Source organism: Manis javanica, chromosome 3 (assembly GCF_040802235.1).
Source record: "Manis javanica isolate MJ-LG chromosome 3, MJ_LKY, whole genome shotgun sequence".
Classification (NCBI taxonomy): domain Eukaryota; kingdom Metazoa; phylum Chordata; class Mammalia; order Pholidota; family Manidae; genus Manis; species Manis javanica.
In genome coordinates this window covers 80,710,776-80,730,352 of record NC_133158.1, presented here as the reverse complement: position 1 = coordinate 80,730,352, position 19,577 = coordinate 80,710,776, and the positions used below count along the sequence as shown (strand labels likewise).

The 19,577-nt window shown below is 38.1% G+C and overlaps 3 protein-coding genes across 3 annotated transcripts; all 3 read left to right on the top strand.

Annotated features, from left to right (window-relative positions):
* The first annotated feature begins 396 nt into the window (after nucleotides 1-396).
* On the top strand, nucleotides 397-1,347 carry LOC108389164 (olfactory receptor 5K4-like). The gene has a single exon (XM_073230419.1). The coding sequence runs from the start codon at nucleotides 397-399 to the stop codon at nucleotides 1,345-1,347; it is 951 nt and encodes a 316-aa protein (XP_073086520.1).
* Nucleotides 1,348-8,186: 6,839 nt separating this feature from the next.
* On the top strand, nucleotides 8,187-13,716 carry LOC108393125 (olfactory receptor 5K1-like). Its single transcript, XM_017653746.3, has 2 exons — nucleotides 8,187-9,113; nucleotides 13,669-13,716. The coding sequence occupies exons 1-2, from the start codon at nucleotides 8,187-8,189 to the stop codon at nucleotides 13,714-13,716; spliced, it is 975 nt and encodes a 324-aa protein (XP_017509235.3).
* Nucleotides 13,717-14,365: 649 nt separating this feature from the next.
* LOC140848408 (uncharacterized) lies at nucleotides 14,366-18,024 on the top strand (the record flags this gene model as incomplete). The annotated part of the gene is given in 2 exon segments (XM_073231781.1): nucleotides 14,366-15,973; nucleotides 15,975-18,024. Coding segments are annotated over 2 exon segments (2,886 nt in total), but the record flags the coding sequence as incomplete, so codon positions are not given.
* Between the last annotated feature and the right edge of the window lie 1,553 nt (nucleotides 18,025-19,577).

Genomic DNA, 19,577 nt, shown 5'->3' with positions numbered 1-19,577 from the left:
TAAAATATCCCTTGGCAAGGTTATCTGCGAAGGGGTACCAAACAAGAAAAATATTTTTAAAAACTCATTGTCTTCTAATTTTGGAAAGGCCAAATTATATATTACTGTCCAGGAATTTTTTAATCGGCATTTGATAATTCATGCAGAAAAAACTTTTCCTGTCCTGACAATTCACACAGGTATTTCTACAATCCCTTAATTCTGTTAAGATTGTGTAAATCTGTGATGCATATGTTCTCACAAAGTTGACCTAGTGTGTGTTTCCGGAGACAGCATAGGATGATTAAAGAAGAGCTTCTTTCTTTTTGTATGTGGGAAAATTAGAGGGGATAATTAGATATACTATTATTTAGAAACTCATTTCTCTACAGTTTCCATCTCAGCTGAAAAGTCAGTATGGCTAAAGAAAATCACTCCTTGACAACTGAGTTCATCCTCATAGGATTCACAGATCATCAAGTGCTGAAGATCCTTCTGTTTACGGTGTTCTTTGCCATCTATGTGATCACCATGGTGGGGAATCTTGGCTTGGTGGCATTGATTTACACGGAGCATTGTCTTCACACACCAATGTACATCTTTCTGGGTAACCTTGTGCTGATGGACTCCTGTTGTTCCTGTGCCATTACCCCCAAGATGTTAGAGAACTTCCTTTCTAAGGACAGAATGATTTCCCTCAAGGAATGCATGGCACAGTTTTACTTTCTCTGCCTTGCTGAAACCGCAGATTGCTTTCTCCTGGCTGCAATGGCCTATGACCGTTATGTGGCCGTATGCAGTCCACTGCAGTACCACACCATGATGTCAAAGAGACTTTGCATCCAGGTGACTATAGGGGCCTACATAGCTAGTAACCTACATTCTATGTTTCACGTAGGGTTTCTGTTAAGGTTACATTTCTGCAGGTCTAATCAAATTGACCACTTTGTTTGTGATATTCTTCCACTTTATACACTATCTTGTACTGACCCTTATATCAATAAACTAATGATACATATTTTTTCAATGCCAATTCAAATCTTCACCATTGCTACTGTCTTGATCTCTTACATTTGCATCCTTTTCACTGTTTTCAAAATGAAATCCAAAGAGGGGAGAGGTAAAGCATTTTCTACCTGTGCATCCCACTTTCTCTCTGTCTCAATATTCTACATTTGTCTCCTCATGTACATTCGACCATTTGAAGAAGGGGACAAAGATATACCGGTGGCAATTTTTTATACAATAGTAATTCCTTTATTAAACCCTTTTATTTATAGCCTGAGAAATAAGGAGGTAATACATCTTATGAAAAAAGTTATGAGGGAATATAATATTCTTAAACAAACTTCCTCTCTGGAAAACTGATTTCAATTTATCAAAATGCTGTATAGATAAGGAATACAGAAAAAGAAAAATAAACATTTTATATATATTAATCTCTAAATCATGACTATGTTTGTTAAAAGATACATCAGTGGAATTTCAAAACTGTCTGGAAAGTCTTAACCCAAATTCCACAATTACCAGAGTAAATCAGGAGGAAATGCAATGTTAACTTTCATTACCAACTCTTACTACTCTCCTGGAATTGTGTCACACTATTGTCCTGAACCTCAATAAACCAACGTAGCATCAAAATAGAACGTTTAAATGTGTAGAAGAGTCAGTCTTGATTCAACTTGGGTCTAGTTAATAATCTGTACTCAGTTGGGTCTAGTTAATGGAAGATATCAAATCTGATCCTATGTAGAGTGTTACAAACATTTAAAATTTCCTGTCAGGACACTGAAATGATACTTTCTATTCAGAAAACTGACCTAGCAGGTACATATAGATTAGTTTTGTGGGAGAGAGACTAGAAGCAATCTAGTTACAGTAATCTATATTTAGGAAATTTGATTGAGATAAGCCTCCAAGAACAGGGAAAAAATGGAATGAGAAGGAATACACACATACAGTCAGATATACATTTTGTAGACTAACGATGAATTATAACAGGTTGGCTAGTGTAGATTAAGATCTACTTTAACCTACAGATGATCAAGTTCCTTTACCTTCCTGAAGGCATAATCATGTTATGTATTACGAAATACAGAATAGTGACTTATATGGTAAACACTCAATAAGCATTTAAAAATAAAATGAAAGAACAGTTTTTAAATATTTTTGGGTAAGTGAAATATATTAATGTTTCATGTGCTTATTACCCATTTTTACTTCTTTGCATTATCTTTTCACTTTTCCTTTAAACTTTATTGTTTTTCCTCATTTATTTGTACCACTATTTACAAAGAAAAGATACTGAATGCTGTGACTATTTGTGGCAAATAATTTCTCTGTGTGCTAATTGTATTTTAAGACTTGTTATTTATAATTTGTAAATATGGTATATTTATTAATTTTGCCTTATGTGATCACTTTGATGCATTTTTATTTAGAATTTCTTTTTCTTATTTGGGTCTATGATCACCAACATTTCTATTTCTTTTTCTATTTTTCTTCTAACTCCTCCTTCCTGTTTTTTTACCTCTTTTTTTTTTTTTTTGGATAGTTAAAATGTTTGCATTTAACTCTTAAGTCTTCAGGGAATTTCTTCATGGAAAGTAACTTTATTTGGCTTGTTCAAAAATAATCCACAGATTCACTTCATTCAAACATCCATGGACTTATCTGGGGACTTGGCAAAATAATTCCAACATTTTTCTAGAAACATAATAATAAACAGACTTGATGTATTATACATTAAAATGTCTGAAGTTCCATAATTAAAATAATTTGGTTTTAAATCAACAATCAGTTGATATATCAATGAAAAAAGATTATACAAAATTAACTTCCCATATAAAATAAGGTTATCATAAATCAATCAGAAAAGGATGGATTAATGAAAAATTCTAAATCAATTGGTTATTTATCTCTTCCATTTGTATTAAAATTTCTAAGTCCTCTTTCATTGAGAGATATTTTGTAAAAGTAATTTGTATTTTTTCTTTTCCATACTTTAACTTTTTTTATTGAAGTATCATTGATACACATCTTATGATGGTTTCACATAAACAACACAGCAGTTTCAACCCTCACCCATATTATGAAGTCCTCATTGCCCCTGCAAGAAATGAGGAATTTTGCCTATCTACTTCAGCTATCATATCCCAACTTTCACAAAATCTGTCAATTCTATCTCTGAAGTATATATCTGAAGTGTGCTGACATCTCTCCACTTATACTACCTTCACAAAATTCCAGGCTGACATCATCTCCCCCGTGTAAAATATCAATAGCTTCAGTTGCTCTCACTGCTATTGGTCCTTTTTTCTTTCTTTTTAAATTTTTACTCGTAAACCATTTTAAAAATAGAAGCAAAAGGTGCACCCCAAAACCAATAGTTTTATGCCCACCATGACTTATGCATTTCACATACACCACTCTCTAACTATTTTTAGCTATTTATCTGAAAATTTGCCTTTATATTTCTTAGTATCACTTGTGGACATATTAATGAACTTCCTGTTATGCTGAATGAAAATCATTTATGTATTCATTTAAAAGCTCCCCATTTCTCTCATCCTAGGTGGGATATCATGATTTTTAATAATAAATCGGTCCTTATTAGGGACCTGAAAATACTTTCCACTGCTGAGACAATTAGTGCTATTATCATGATTATACTCCCTCTTCTGTATGACTGTGTGAGATTTTTTTAAAAGGTAATAAAACCTTATCTTCCTGCTTGTTCGATGATATCCCTCACATGCCTATCAAATATCTTCTTTATAATTCAACTGCATTAAATAATCTTTTTTACCCTAGAGATATTCCTGGTGCTCCCCACGTCCCTTTTCCAATCTGGAGAGGTTACTCTCTGGGCCCAACGCTCAGCTGTCCTACTGAGATTTCCCTTTATTGAATTCTTGTGTTAGATACTCTGTTTCCAAAAGTTCTCTGTCTCCTACTTCATGACCCATTCTCTCCTTTTCCTAAGAAATCTTGTTTGCCTTTATTCTTTCTATACACATGATTATTACTTTGGTTCATACAGAATTTTAGATTAAAGTAGTAATTATCCTTCTGAATATTGAAGGCATTTTTCCTTTTTATTCTGTTTATCCAGTCCAGGTTACTCGTTTGCAGTTAGTTATCATGACCCAATAGTATCCTCTAATCTGTGACAGTTTCTCAGTGTTTCCTTATCTTTTGTGACCTTGACAATATTGAAGAGTACTGATCAAATATTCTGTAGAATGTCCCTAAATTTTGGTTTGTCTGATAATTGATTAGACTTGTGTTATGGATTTGGGGAAAGAATAATGTAGGAAAAGGAACAATCAATTCTATTTAAAAGACCTAGGAAAGTCCTCATTGATCAGATTTGAGCTCAAGAATGAGTAGGATTGGAATAGAAAGAGAGGGAGAAGAAGGGTTCTGGGTGAGGCAAACATTATGAGCAAATTATCTGATGCAAGTGTGCAGAGGAGCAGTGTAGGAATGCACATGGCCAAATGCCCTGAGATAACAGGAGAAAGCAATGTGATAGGTAAGATACAGAGAGACTTGGAGCATCTGATATACCAAAATAAGGAAAATGGACTTGGTTTAAAAACTAATGAATAAAGATTACAAATTCTTGAGCTGGGGAATGTAATATATTTCATTGTTTTGACAAATATTTATAGCATTACAGAGAGCCAGGTCAGGTGCTAGAATTACAGGAAAGAATGTAACAGGGAAATCCCTTCTCTCTTAAGCCTATATGCTATGGGGTGGTACATGAAAGGCAGTGTCCAATTACACAGTAGTAACAAATAAATATTTAGTATACTGAAGTGATTAGTGGAATGAAAGGGAAAAAAACAGGGTAAGAAAGATAAGACAGCTGGGGTAAACTGAAAAGAAAGGAGAATAACCTTAGTAATTCATATGTGGGAACAAATATTATTATCAAAATTTCCAATGAGGGTTTTATAAGATTGGGGACAAATTCAACCCATAAAGGAAATAGTTGAAGACCCTGAATCTTTAACACCTGTTAGTCTGCTTCCAAATCCTAATCATCTTCCAAAAACCATGTTAATTTCTCCAGTGTAAGGTAAAGCCAACCTGAGACTTTCTGCTTAATTACATTCATACAGAATAATAAACAGAATTTAAACGAGTTTAGTTATATAATAATGAGCAAGGGAATCATCAAATGACCTTACTTAATGAAGGTCACTTGCCTTATCCTCATTGTTGCATTGGGCATATTGATGTCACATGGTTTATATGTTTTGGGGACTGACTCTCCCTACAGAAATACCCTGATGTCAGTGAAGAGAAATCCCTGCAGGATTTGATGGAAAGTTTTAGCTTTCATTTTAAGAATCATAATTATTTACTCTGACCTATTATAGTGTCCCAGATTTTCATTCTTTTAATCCCAAATGTTTTAGATATCAAGGTTTATATTCTGAAATGCTCTGAGACCTAATACCATACAGCAAACATACGGTGTTATCAAACTTCTCTCAGTGAAATCTAGGTATGAGAAGTATTCTAATTTATTTTTACTTTTAATGTTAGCATCTATAGATATTTATTTATCTAAACACTTTTCAATTGTTATATTTCAACTTCTTACTTACCTGTGTAGCTCTTCTCAAAATTGTAGGCTATGGAAACTAAGATGAGAATCAACTGAAATTCACACTGGCCATTTCTGATTATAAGGTAGAACTTCAAAATACACAGGTAAGGACCAGGTAATTCTGTTAAAGAATTCAGGCACTTTAATTGAATGTTATTTCTAACTTACTTGAATAATTAAGTGTCTTTTATTTATTATTTTAAAACAAACAAATATTTAAAATTTTAACCAGTGCCTTTAGTTTGATATTTTGGTTATGGAAAATAAACCCATTTGACCAGAAAACATATGATTAGACACATCAGTCATTACGTCTTCATGGATAACTAAATAATGACAGAAGCTAGTATTTTAAAGGAAAACAAAATTTGTCTCCAATCACACTGAGATTTAAAGAGTTTTCTATTTTTCTAGTGTTAGAAAAATTATACAGGCAGTCTTTATAACAAAAATTAATATTTTTATTTATTAGCTTAATATACCATGATACACTTCAGAAAATCTTACACAATTTTTTTCAGAAACAGCCAGTTAGTCAATTCAGATAAAGATGCCTAAACGTTTTGAATTAAAATATACATTTATATTTTATTGAAATATGTTTAACATATACCCGTGGTTAAGATGTACATATTGATTTGGTATTTCCATATAGTAATGTGATTGCAATTGCAGTGTTACCATTCTATCACATCACAGAATTATCATTTTTTGTGTGTGCGGTAGAAATAATTCAGATCTAGTCACTTAATAATTTTGATGATTATAATATAATATTCTTGTCTATATTCACTACACTGTACATTAGATCTCCAGAACTTATCTATTGCTTACAAATTTGTACCTTTAAACAACATCTCTCCTCATCCCTCAGCCCCTCATTCCTGGTAACTACCATTTCACTCTGTTTTTATGAGTTTGACCTTTTTGGATCCCACATTTAAGTTGGCATATAATATATGTGTGTGTGTGTGTGTGTATGTATATACATATGTGTGTGTGTGTGTATACAGGATATATACATGATATGCAATACATACAGTATTTGTTTTAGTCTCATTTATCTCCCTTACTATAATGTCTTCATTGTTTATTGCTGTTCATCATATATATTGTATGTATATACAGAGAGAGAATGTCCATCTATATTGCAAATAGCAGGATTTCCTTCTTCCTCATGGCTGAATATTATTCATTCATATATATATGTGTTCGTGTGCATATATATATACACGAACACACATATACATATATCACATCTTTTTTATGCTTCTGTCTTTTGATGGATACTTAAGTAGCTTCCATAGAGTGGCTATTATGAATAATGCTGCAGTGCGCAGGAGAGTGTATATATCTTTTAAAGATACTATTTTCATTTCTTTTGTATATGTATACCCACAAGTGGAAATACTGGATCATGCGGTACTTTTATTATTAATTTTTTGAGGAATCTCCATACTATTTTCCATATTAGCTATACCAATTTACATTCCTACCAACAATGCACAAGGGTTCCCTTTTTCCACATCCTCACAACACTTGTCATCTTTTGTCTTTTTGATTGTAGCCAGTCTAACAGGTATGAGTTGTATTGTGGTTTTAAATTGCACTTTCTTGCTAATTAGAAATGTTGACTGTCTTTTCATGTGTTTATTGGCCATCTGTATGTCTTCTTTAGAAAAATGTCTATTCAAATCCCCATCCATTTTTTAAATTAGATTGTTTCTTTGCTATTGAGTTGTATGAGTTCTTCATATATTTTAGATATTAATCTTTTATCATCAGGTATTTGATTTGCAAATATTGTCTTCCATCCCATAGCTGACTTTTCATTTTGTTGATAATTCCCTTTGCTGTGAGACACTTTTTAGTTTGATGTAGTTCCAATAGGTTATTTTTACTTTTGTTACCTTTGCTTTTGCTACCAATCCAAGAAAATCATTGTCAAGACCAATGTCAAGGAGTTCACCCACTTTGTTCCTTCCAGGAGTTTTATGGTTTCGGGTCTTAACATTCAAGTCTTTATTCCATTTTGAGTTGATTTTGTGTATAGTAGAGGTTCGGATCCAGTTTCATTCTTTGGCATGTGGCTGTCTTGCTTTCTCAACACCATTTTAAGACACTATCCTTTCCCAATTTATAATCTTTTCTCCTTTCTCAAAAAACAATTAATCATATATTAAATATATTAAATTTAAAAATTGACTTAATTTATTTTTAGGGATCTTTAACAAAGAACAGAAATTGAAATTATTTGTCAACACTGATATAAATAAGATACACTAAATGTGTACATTGTTCATGCATACAATCATAAAAACAAGCTTTCTCCACTTTAAGCATACTACCTAGATTTTCAAATCATTTGTGGGAATACTAAGAACTAGAGTTGAGATCATAAAACTGACATGTTATGGAAATGAATATACCCTAAGAGTTTCTGTATCTGCATCTCAGAGACAGTAGAGGAAAGTTGAAGAAGAATCTCATCTCCTTGTAAAATGAAAAATTGGAAGGGAAAATTATACACACTCTAGAATCCTGTATCTCCAAAATTCCTATCTCAACAGACATGGTGGATATGATTGAGAATAACCACTCCAACTCTACTAGAACTGAATTTATCCTCATAGGATTTACAGATCACCCAGAGCTAAAGATCATTCTGTTTGTGGTGTTCCTTACCATCTATCTGATCACCATGGTGGGGAATCTTGGCCTGGTGGCATTGATTTACATGGAGCGTCGTCTTCACACGCCAATGTACATCTTTCTGGGTAACCTTGCACTGATGGATTCCTGTTGTTCCTGTGCCATTACCCCCAAGATGTTAGAGAACTTCCTTTCTAAGGACAGAATGATTTCCCTCAGGGAATGCATGGCACAGTTTTACTTTCTCTGCCTTGCTGAAACCGCAGATTGCTTTCTCCTGGCTGCAATGGCCTATGACCGCTACGTGGCCATATGTAGGCCACTCCAGTACCACACCATGATGTCAAAGAAACTCTGCATTCAGATGACCACAGGGGCCTACATAGCTGGAAACCTGCATTCCATGATTCACATAGTGTTCCTGTTTAGATTAACTTTCTGTGGGTCTCATCAAATCAATCATTTTTTTTGTGATGTTCTTCCATTATTCAGACTCTCCTGTGTTGACACTTATATCAATGAATTGATGATATTTATTTTCTCAGGGTCATTTCAAACTTTCACTATCACAATAGTTATAATATCTTATATTTTCATCCTTTTCACAATTTTCCTAATGAAATCCAAAGAGGGAAGAGGCAAAGCCTTATCTACTTGTGCATCCCACTTTCTCTCTGTCTCAATATTCTATGGCTCTCTTCTCTCCATGTACATTCGACCAAGTTCAGTTAAAGAAGGGGATAAAGATATACTCATTTCTGTTTTTTATACTGTAGTAATTCCTTTATTAAACCCTTTTATTTATAGTCTAAGAAATAAGGTAGTAATAAATGTTATGAAAAAAATTATAAAGAAGATACCATAAATACTGAAACAAAACATCTGTGGAAAATTGATTTTAACTTCTTAAAACATTTTTCAAAACCAGAGAATGCTGAGAAAGTGGAAATGGCCACTTGGTATATAAATATTAATTACTAAAACATGCTAGTGTATAAGCCAAATAAGTTCAAAAAGGACATGCATTTTAAAATCTAAGCTATTAGCCTCTCACAGGAGTGTACTAAATAATGACCTTTGAGGTCACAAAAGGTGCCAGGATGTAGTTAGTTATAATAGTAACCATTTGTTTCAGTGCATAGTTACAATTTTCAACAAATCCAACTATTCTAGGAATATAATTCAGTATATATAAAGGTCGCCTCCATTTACCTCTGCTAGCAAATTTCTGGAATCCCACAGCATAAATTTACAAACTCTGGCATATTCCAAGTTCTCAAACATTAATCCCTTCTCAAGCAACACCATGTAACAGAGGTAACTATATATTTCAATACGATTCTTGACATAGAGTTCATTTAAAAATTATGTTCAAATATCAATTCATGGAGAACAGGTATTCTCTAATGAAGAACATTATCATCTTTAGTTTTAGTCAATTTTTCTACAGTTCTCTGAAATACTGTATCTATATAATGGTGATTTATCAATCTGTAGCTGGAAATGATCCTATTTATATTGAACTATCCATGGATAATGTAGCTTGAATAGTTGTCCATCATGAATGACACCGTAATTCTGAAACATTTTAATTAAATAAAGGTTTTTTTCCCTCTTTCATATTATTTCTCTTGCTTGTTATTAGGAATACCAGCAACCAGGACGGCTTCTAATGCAGATTACTTATATATTCATACCAAAGATAGAAATTTTGTTGAAGCATATACAATGGAGACAACAGAGAAAATTCTATATATATAAACAAAAATATTTTTGGTCACTTAGACACGTACAACTATAAAAGAAAAAAATAATTTACTGAGAATTATTACCTGCTAAGAATCAAGCAAGACTTTTCATATATACCACCTTCCAATTACTACATGTTATTTTTTATGGTTTTCCTCAGCAAAAATCTCATACTTTGAAATATTAAATATTTTTACTGTCTTTGGATGTCCTCTCAGAAGAGAAATTGCTGGATTAAATGGTAGTTCTATTTTTAATTTTTTGAGGAAACTTCACACTGTTTTCTGTAGTGACTATACCAGTAAATAATCCTCCCAATGGTGCACAAGAGTTCCCTTTTTGCCACATGCATGCCAGCATTTGTCATTTCTTGTTTTTTTGGTCATGGCCATTCTAACAGACATAAGATGATATCTCATTTTGGTTTTCATTTGCATTTCCTTAATGACTATGATACTGCACATCTTTTCATGTACCCGTTGGCCTTTCAGAAATCTGCTTTGGAAAAATATTTATTCAGGTCATTTGCCTACTTTTAAATTGGGTTATATGGTTTTTCGCTTTTAAGTTATATGACTTATTATTTTGATATTAATCCGTTATCAGACAATTTATTTCCAAATATTTTTCCAGTTCCATGGGTTGTCTTTCATTTTTTTGGTGGTTTATTTCTACATGAAGCTTTTAGCTCAATGTAGTCCTGCTTATATTTTTTATTTTGTTGCATATGCTTTAGATGTCATATCCAAAAAATCATTACCAAGACCTGTGACATTATTCCTATATTTCTTCTAGAGTTTCATGGTTTCAGGTCTTACATTGAGGTCTTTAATCCATTTTGAGATAATTGGGAGTGGTGTGAGATAGGGGTCCAGTTTCATTCTTTTACATGTGAATATCCAACTATCGCAGCACCATTTATTGAAGAGACTATATTTTTTCAACTGAGTATTCTTGTCTTGCCTGACAAATATCTGTTCACTATACATGCTTGGGTTCATTTCTGGGCTCTTGATTTTGTTCCATCAATATGTATGTTTGTTTTTATGCCAGAACCATATTGTTTTAATACTATACCATTGTCCAAAGGGGATGAAAACACTAACTCAAAAAGATATCTGTGTCCCCACACATATAGAAGCATTATTTATAATAGCCAAGGCATGGAAACTAGTCCCATGAGGAAGGGAAGGTTTACAATGTCCCTGCAGAGTTTCCCTGCCTTGAAGCAGGGACCTGGAATTTATAATTTTCATCGAACAGTCACTGGATGTAGACTTTCCCAAAGGAAAATATATAAGACTTTCGTCAGACCATTATCTTCATCTAAGGATATTTCCTAGAGAGGAACTCCGTTCAGAGCTATCAGCTACTGGCACTCTTACTGCTGTGTAAATACGTGGTATCTGGGCTGGGAACCACAGATCCATGACAGGCAACCTCTTGTACTGTTCAGAAATACTTATTTCTTATAATAAATTTTTGGGAAATCTCCACCAGGATTGGGGTCTTTCATTCTCCTGGAGAATCTTACAAGATGAAGATTAAAAGGGTGCCTGCAGTTCCAACTGCTGAAGTTGCAGTACCACCCCAATATCTATCTTCTCCCTCCTCTTGACACCCTTCACCTCTGTTATGCCAGGTGACTAACATGGTGGGATGATCCAGAATCTGACGATCCCTGTGGAATCTGAGAACTCATCACCATGGCCTTTTTAGGCCATGATTGTTACATTTGTTTATTTACTGCTAATTGAGCAAGGGTATACTAAGAGATGCCTATGTATCACCTGAATATCAAACATATTTTTCCTGCCGCATTACAACAGCCTTACCTCTTTCTGAAAATCAGGGTCAATTATGCTTATAAGACTATGACTCCTTCCCTTTTCTGGTGGACTCGTGGAAACAGGAATTCAAAGTGACTGAGTGACAGCTGTACCTTTACATACAATAGAATTGTTCGTACATTCCCTGGTAAGAGAAGTTTCTCTATGAGAACCAGGCATGTAAACTCATACAGACCATCAACTTGGGAAAACAGAATACAAATTCCCCTAGAAGGTCACTTGGGGATGACGTAGACCATAGTATTTAACCTATGGAGAGCATGGCAACATAAAATGATCACTGATTTCTGGAGGATGCAAATATCCATTTGTCCATGCAAATTTGAAATGTCCATTTCATCAATTCATTAAGCCAGTAGTGAGAAACGAGGTCAGGGTGACCACAGAGAAGTTGAGACTAGAGAATTGAGACTACAGATAGCTTCCACCAATGAGAAAACCCCTAGCAGGAGTAAAACCACAGAGACATTCCAGAAGCTACAGTCCAACTGGGCATGCTCCTGAGGTATCCTGAAGTCAATTTTTTCCTCATTATAAAGTCATTAAAATACATCTGCACTGCAGTTCCCCCCCACCCCCCGGTGGGCAATCAGAGAGAATTCTGGGAAAGAGCATGTACAGTAGAAATTAACTTATATCATTGCCAACCTGTCAATCAACACTTGTTTGTGTGACAATCCCCCTCCTTAAAACTCCTTTCAAGCCCCATAAAAAGGAACTTTCCCCAAATATCTGGGGTCTTCTGACACTAAGTAAGGGCCAGCTCTATTACAGAGCATAATTAACTTGCTTGTCTATTTTCTTGACTAGTTTTATTCTGACTTCTCTGCATCACTGAACAGAATCTCCTTCCCAACAATAGAGTAGAATTATTTTATGAACCACTGCCCAATACCACACCATCTATATTGCAAAGGTTTCCTGGACCGGTGCAATGTTATGCACCACTCTACCAGGCTCACAGAGTTGTTTCCTGAGGTCTTTCAGATAGGAAAGATATTTCATACCTAAACTATGTTGATTCAAGTCAAAATGAATTTCTGCCCTCTCACAGCAGCAGAGGTTCATATTAGCCAACTTGCCATGAAGTGACTCACTGATCTCCTTGAGGGATTTTATTGTACTGTGATAGAAATACTTGTATCACAAAAATGAGACTTTGAAACAAAGACTATAACAAGAGTCAAAGAAGGACATTATATAATGATGAATGGATCAATCCAAAAATATATGATACTTGTAGATATCTATGGATGTAAGAAAAGAGCACCGAAATATATAAAGCAAATAAAGAGACACATAAAGGCACATAAAGAAAATGATGGTAATAAAATAGTAGTAGAGGGTTTTCACATGCCATTTACATCGATGGATACATCATCAAGACATAGAATCAACAATGAAATAATGGTTTTGAATGACACATTAGATAAGATGAACTTCACAGATATATACAGAATATTCCATACCCAAACAGGAGATTACATGTTCTTTCAAGTGCACATGAAACATATTAAAAGAAAGATTACACATTAAGACACAAAACTAGTCAGTAAACTTAAGAAAACTGAAATATATCAAGGATTTTTTCTTATCACAATGATATGAAACTAGAAATCAATTAGCAGAAAAAACTAGAAAAAACACAAACACATCGAGGCTATATAGCATGACACTAAATGATCAATGAATCAAAGATGAAATAAAAAAATACATAGAGACAAATGAGAATGGAAACACAAAATTCCAAAATTTTGGGGGGTACAGTAAAAGCAGTTCTAAGAGGTAACTTTACAGCTGTAAAGGCCTACCTCAAGAAACAGGAAAAATCTCAAACAATTTAACCTTACACTTAAATGAACTAAAAGAAGAACAAACAAAGCCCAAAGCTGGTAGAAGGAAGAAAATAATAATGATCAGAGAAGATATAAATAAAACAGACTAACAAAGCAATAGAAAAGATCAGTGAAGAAAAGAGTTGATTCTTTGAAAAGATAAACAAAATTAATAAGCCCTTAGCTAATTTCATCAAGACAAAAAGAGAAGGGACTCAATAAAATAAAATCAGAAATGAGAGAGGAGACATTGCAAACACCACCACAGAAATACAAAGGATTATAGGAAACTACTTTGAAAATTATACACAAACACATTGGACAACCTAGAGGAAAATAAATGCCTATCAACATACAACCTTCCAAGAATTAATCAGAAAGAAATAGGAACTATAAAGACCATTACTAGTAATAAAAAAAATTTCAACAAACAAGTCTAGAACAACATGGTGTTGTAGGACCCCAACCTCCCTGAGAAATAAGTTAGCCTAAGAGTAGCCATCTTGAAGCCCAAAAAGCCATTCTGATATATGACTCAGAGGGAACAACTGAAACCAGGAAACTCCTCTGGAAAAACAAGTTAATCAATCATGACTGCTGGCAGCACTAACCTTTCGGTTAGTTAAACATAAAAGCTGACCCTACCTTGCTACACCCCCAGGACATGGCACCAACTCAGAAATCGTAGGTTTGAAAAATTACTGCCTTTGTAGTATTGTTATCTTGCTATGTAGTATTGTTATCTTGTTACTACAACATAATCTGTAACCATGGTAATTCTCTAGGGCTGAATGCCTCAGAAAATCCTATATAACCACTTAGTTGTAAGTACTCAGGGTCCTCGTTGAGACCCGTTGCGACGGGCTGACTTGGACCCCAACTAGTTGGCTTCTGAATAAATTCCTCTTGCTTGTTGCATCAAGAAACGTCTTTGGTGAGTGATTTGGGGCGGCGCCTTCCTCAGGGGAATCCAACATTTGGGGGCTCGTCCGGGATCGGGCGTCCACCCCGCTTCACTCCCGAAGTCGCTCTTGGAGGAAGAGGTAAGATTAGTGGCGCCTTGAGTTGTATGTGTTCTGTTTTCTGTTTCAGTGAGACCGGTCGGAGTTCTGAAGGGTACCCGCTGTCTGGCAGCCGTCTCAATCCCATAAAGGGGCTGTGACTGCGGTCGGTAGACGTACTAGAGCACCGCAGGCTGCAACCCTGGGGGACGCCCCAGGGAGGTTGGGAGGCCAGGGACGCCTGGTAGCCTCCCGTCTGTTTTTCCGGCAAACTGAACCTGATGAGATAGGGTTGATTTTTGGGCGCCGAGAATATCAACCCTCTGATTCCTTTCGGTTTCTGTTCGAGGCTCTGAAAAGAACCAAAAGCGGCCGCTGTGTGTCTAATCTGTGTGTGTCTTTGTTTTTTGTGTCCTTTACGTGTCTAATTATTGTTATACTGACAATGGGACAGACAGTGACGACTCCCCTTAGCCTGACGCTAGATCATTGGACGGAAGTTAGAGCGAGGGCACATAACTTGTCAGTAGAAGTGAAAAAGGGACCATGGCAGACTTTCTGTACCTCCGAATGGCCCACCTACAATGTTGGGTGGCCCTCGGAGGGGACTTTTGATCTCCCCACCTTATTAGCAGTAAAAGCTGTTGTCTTTCAGGATTCGTCTCAAGGACACCCGGATCAGCAACCCTACATTGTAGTCTGGCAAGAGTTGGTGGAGAACCCACCACCCTGGGTAAAGCCCTGGGTGCAAAAGAAAATGGGCCCTCGAGTTTTAGCTGCCCAGACTCAACCTCAGAAAAAGGAAAAGGAAACTACCAAAGTTTACCCTGATACTCAGGATTCGCTTATAATTGATGATCCCCCTCCCCCTCCTTACCCTCCTGCCCCTACGGCACCCCCGGTGCCCCCACCCCCAGCACCCTCAGCACCCTCAGCACCCCCAGCTCCGGCACCCTCAGTCCCTGATGCTGAGGCAGTAGGGCAGGCTCCGGGACCTGCCCAGGGCACCCGGCGCCGCCGAGGGGTCATCTTGGACCCACCGGGTATCTTTCCTCTCCGGTCTTATGGAGTTCCCATCCTTGGAGAAGAAGGGGAACCACCTTTCCAACCCCTGCAATATTGGCCCTTCTCCTCTGCTGATTTGTATAATTGGAAAGCTAACCACCCGCCCTTTTCAGAGGAGCCGCAGAAACTAACTGGTTTAGTAGAGTCTCTGATGTTTTCCCACCAGCCCACCTGGGATGATTGTCAGCAGCTTTTGCAGGTGCTCTTTACCACGGAAGAGAGAGAGGATTCTCCTGGAGGCACGGAGGAATGTGCCTGGAACCGATGGACGGCCTTCGCAACTCCCTCATGACATAGAGAGGGGGTTCCCGTTGACTAGACCCAACTGGGACTTTAATTCTCCAGAAGGTAGGGAGCGACTAACCATCTATCGTCAGGCTCTGGTGGCAGGTCTCCGTGGGGCCACAAGACGCCCCACCAATTTGGCCAAGGTAAGAGAGGTCAGCCAGGGAGCCACTGAAGCACCTGCAGTATTCTTAGAGCGCCTGATAGAAGCCTTCAGGCGGTATACCCCCTTTGATCCCACTTCTGAGGGGCATAGTGCTTCAGTGGCCCTTGCCTTTATCGGGCAATCGGCACCCGACATTAAGAAAAAGCTTCAGAGATTGGAGGGCTTACAGGATTTGTCGCTGAGAGATTTAGTGAAAGAAGCAGAGAAAGTTTATCATAAGAGAGAGACTGAAGAAGAGAAGGAGTTAAGGAAAGAGAAGGAGAGAGAAAGTAAAGAAGAAAAGAGAGATAGGAAGCATGAGAGAAATTTAACAAAAATCTTGGCCGCAGTAGTAGAAAGTAAGGGACGGCCGCCCTCTAGTGGTAGAACTAGTAAGGCAGGGTCCCTGGGCAACCGACCTCCTTTGGATAAAGATCAGTGTGCGTACTGCAAGGAAAAGGGGCATTGGGTGAAAGATTGCCCTAAGAAACCACCACGGGGACCTCCGAAGAAAGTGTTGTCCCTGCTAGAAGATGAGGACTAGGAAAGACGGGGCTCGGAACCCCTCCCCGAGCCTAGGGTAACTCTGAAGGTGGAGGGGCAACCCGTTGAGTTTCTGGTAGATACCGGTGCTCAACATTCAGTACTGACCCAAGCTAGAGGCCCCCTTTCTAGTAAAAAGTCTTGGGTGTTTGGGGCCACGGGTCAGAAACAATATGCATGGACTACCCAAAGAACAGTAGACTTAGGAGTGGGACAAGTAAACCACTCATTCCTTGTTATACCGGAATGCCCTACACCCTTGTTGGGAAGAGACATCTTGACCAAAGTCGGGGCCCGAATATCCTTTCAGACTGAAGATACCCAAGTGACTGATAGCAAAAAGAGACCCTTGGGCCTAAGCATTCTGTCTATAAAGTTAGAAGACGAGTACCGCCTTTTTAAAGAACCAGAACCCTCCCGAGTTAATCAGAGGTGGCTCAACCAGTTTCCAGGGGCCTGGGCAGAGACGGCAGGTATGGGACTCGCTGTAAACCAACCCCCGGTGGTCATAGAATTAAAAGCCTCAGCCTCACCAGTAACTGTGAGACAATATCCAATGAGTAAAGAAGCCAGAGATGGGATTAGGCCCCATATCCAGAGGCTCATAGAACAGGGGATATTAGTAAAATGTAAATCCCCATGGAACACTCCCTTGCTGCCTGTAAAGAAAGTGGGAACAGGAGATTATCGACCAGTGCAAGATTTGAGAGAAGTTAATAAGAGAACACAGGACATTCATCCCACTGTGCCGAATCCTTACAACCTGCTAAGCTCTCTGGCCCCAGAAAATACTTGGTATACAGTCTTAGATTTAAAAGATGCCTTCTTTTGTTTGCGCCTGCACCAGAGTAGCCAACCGCTGTTTGCTTTTGAGTGGAAAGACCCCTCCACAGGAACTACTGGACAATTGACCTGGACTCGCTTGCCACAAGGATTCAAGAACTCACCTACCCTCTTCGACGAGGCTTTACACCAGGACTTGGCCTTTTACCGAGCCTCCAACCCGCAGGTAACCTTGTTACAATATGTTGATGACTTACTGATAGCCGCTCCTACACAGGAAGTCTGCCAAGCGGCTACTGAAGCCCTTTTGACTGAACTTACTAGGCTGGGGTATAGAGCATCTGCCAAAAAGGCACAGATCTGCCAACCACAAGTGACTTATTTAGGGTATTCCCTGAGAGAAGGGAAGAGGTGGCTTACTGAAGCCCGGAAACAGACTGTGACGCAGATCCCGGTCCCTACTACTCCGCGCCAAGTCCGCGAATTTCTGGGAACAGCAGAGTTCTGCAGATTGTGGATACCCGGATATGCCACCTTAGCCGCCCCCCTGTACCCCCTAACCAAAGAGGCAGCCCCGTTTGTTTGGGGACCTGAACAGCAACAGGCCTTTGATGAAATCAAGAAAGCCCTCCTGTCGGCACCCGCTCTGGCCCTGCCAGACGTAACTAAGCCATTCGTCCTTTTTGTGGATGAGTGGAGTGGAGTGGCTCGGGGAGTGTTGACCCAGCAATGGGGACCTTGGAAGAGACCTGTCGCCTATTTGTCAAAAAAATTAGACCCAGTAAGTAGTGGATGGCCTGCCTGTTTGAGAGTAGTAGCGGCTGTGGCCCTCCTAGTTAAAGATTCTGACAAACTGACACTGGGACAGAAACTTACTGTAGTTGCTCCACATGCGTTGGAGAGTGTAATTCGGCAACCACCCGAGAGATGGATGTCGAATGCCAGAATGACTCACTACCAAACCTTACTCCTGAATCGTGATTGAGTAGAGTTTGCCCCCCCTGCCATCCTAAACCTGGCCACTCTGCTCCCCGATTTGGAGAAAGAAGTGCTTCACACCTGCCAGGAAATCCTGGCTGAAGAGACAGGAACCCGCCAGGACTTGCAAGATCAGCCCTTAGGGGGAACGAGACTCCTGACTTGGTATACAGACGGGAGCAGTTACATCATGGATGGTAAGAGAATGGCCAGAGCTGCAGTAGTAGATGATGACCGAGTTGTATGGGCCAGTGAACTCCCAACGGGCACCTCTGCACAGCGAGCAGAACTCATCGCCCTGACTCAGGCCCTAAAGATGGCAGAAGGTAAGAGACTTAACGTCTACACTGACAGCAGATACGCCTTTGCCACTGCTCATATACACGGGGCTATTTATAGACAGAGAGGGCTGTTAACTTCTGCCGGGAAAGATGTTAAAAACAAACAAGAAATTTTAGATTTGCTGGAAGCCATCCATAGGCCTAAAGAAGTAGCAATAATGCATTGCCCTGGACACCAGAAAGATGACTCTCCAATAGCTCGAGGAAATCGGAGAGCAGACCAAGCCGCAAAGCAAGCGGCTCAGGGAATGAACATTTTGCCCCTTCAAGTGTGTCCAGAAGCCACTCACATCGAGAGCTTCCAGTACACACCTGAAGATCTCGTTTGTATAAACAAATTAGGGTTCAAAAATTCCTTACCCCAAGAGATATACAAGTCTGAAAAAGGGAAAGTTGTCCTGCCCCGGAAAGAGGCAGAAGAATACTTAAGGCAATTACATCAACTGACACATTTGGGAGCAAAAAACCTAAAGACTTTAGTTCGAGACTCCCCTTATCATATTATTGGATTAGGAAAATTAGCTGACGAGATTGTAAAAAATTGTGTTCCCTGTCAATTAGTAAACGTGAGCAAAAATCAAGCAATATCCGGGAAAAGACTTCGAGGAGATCGCCCAGGAACTTATTGGGAAGTTGACTTTACTGAAATTAAGCCTGCTAAGTATAGATACAAGTACCTTCTAGTTTTTCTAGACACATTTTCAGGATGGACAGAGGCGTTCCCCACCAAAACTGAAACAGCTCA

What these genes read in the sequence shown, in the direction of transcription:
- LOC108389164 (XM_073230419.1), top strand. Translation starts at nt 397, where the DNA reads ATGGCTAAAGAAAATCACTCCTTGACAACTGAGTTCATCCTCATAGGA.
- LOC108393125 (XM_017653746.3), top strand. Translation starts at nt 8,187, where the DNA reads ATGATTGAGAATAACCACTCCAACTCTACTAGAACTGAATTTATCCTC. An exon ending in TGAAAAAAATTATAAAGAAG is followed by an intron (nt 9,114 to 13,668) that starts ATACCATAAATA and finishes TAAAGGCCTACC; the next exon opens with TCAAGAAACAGGAAAAATCT.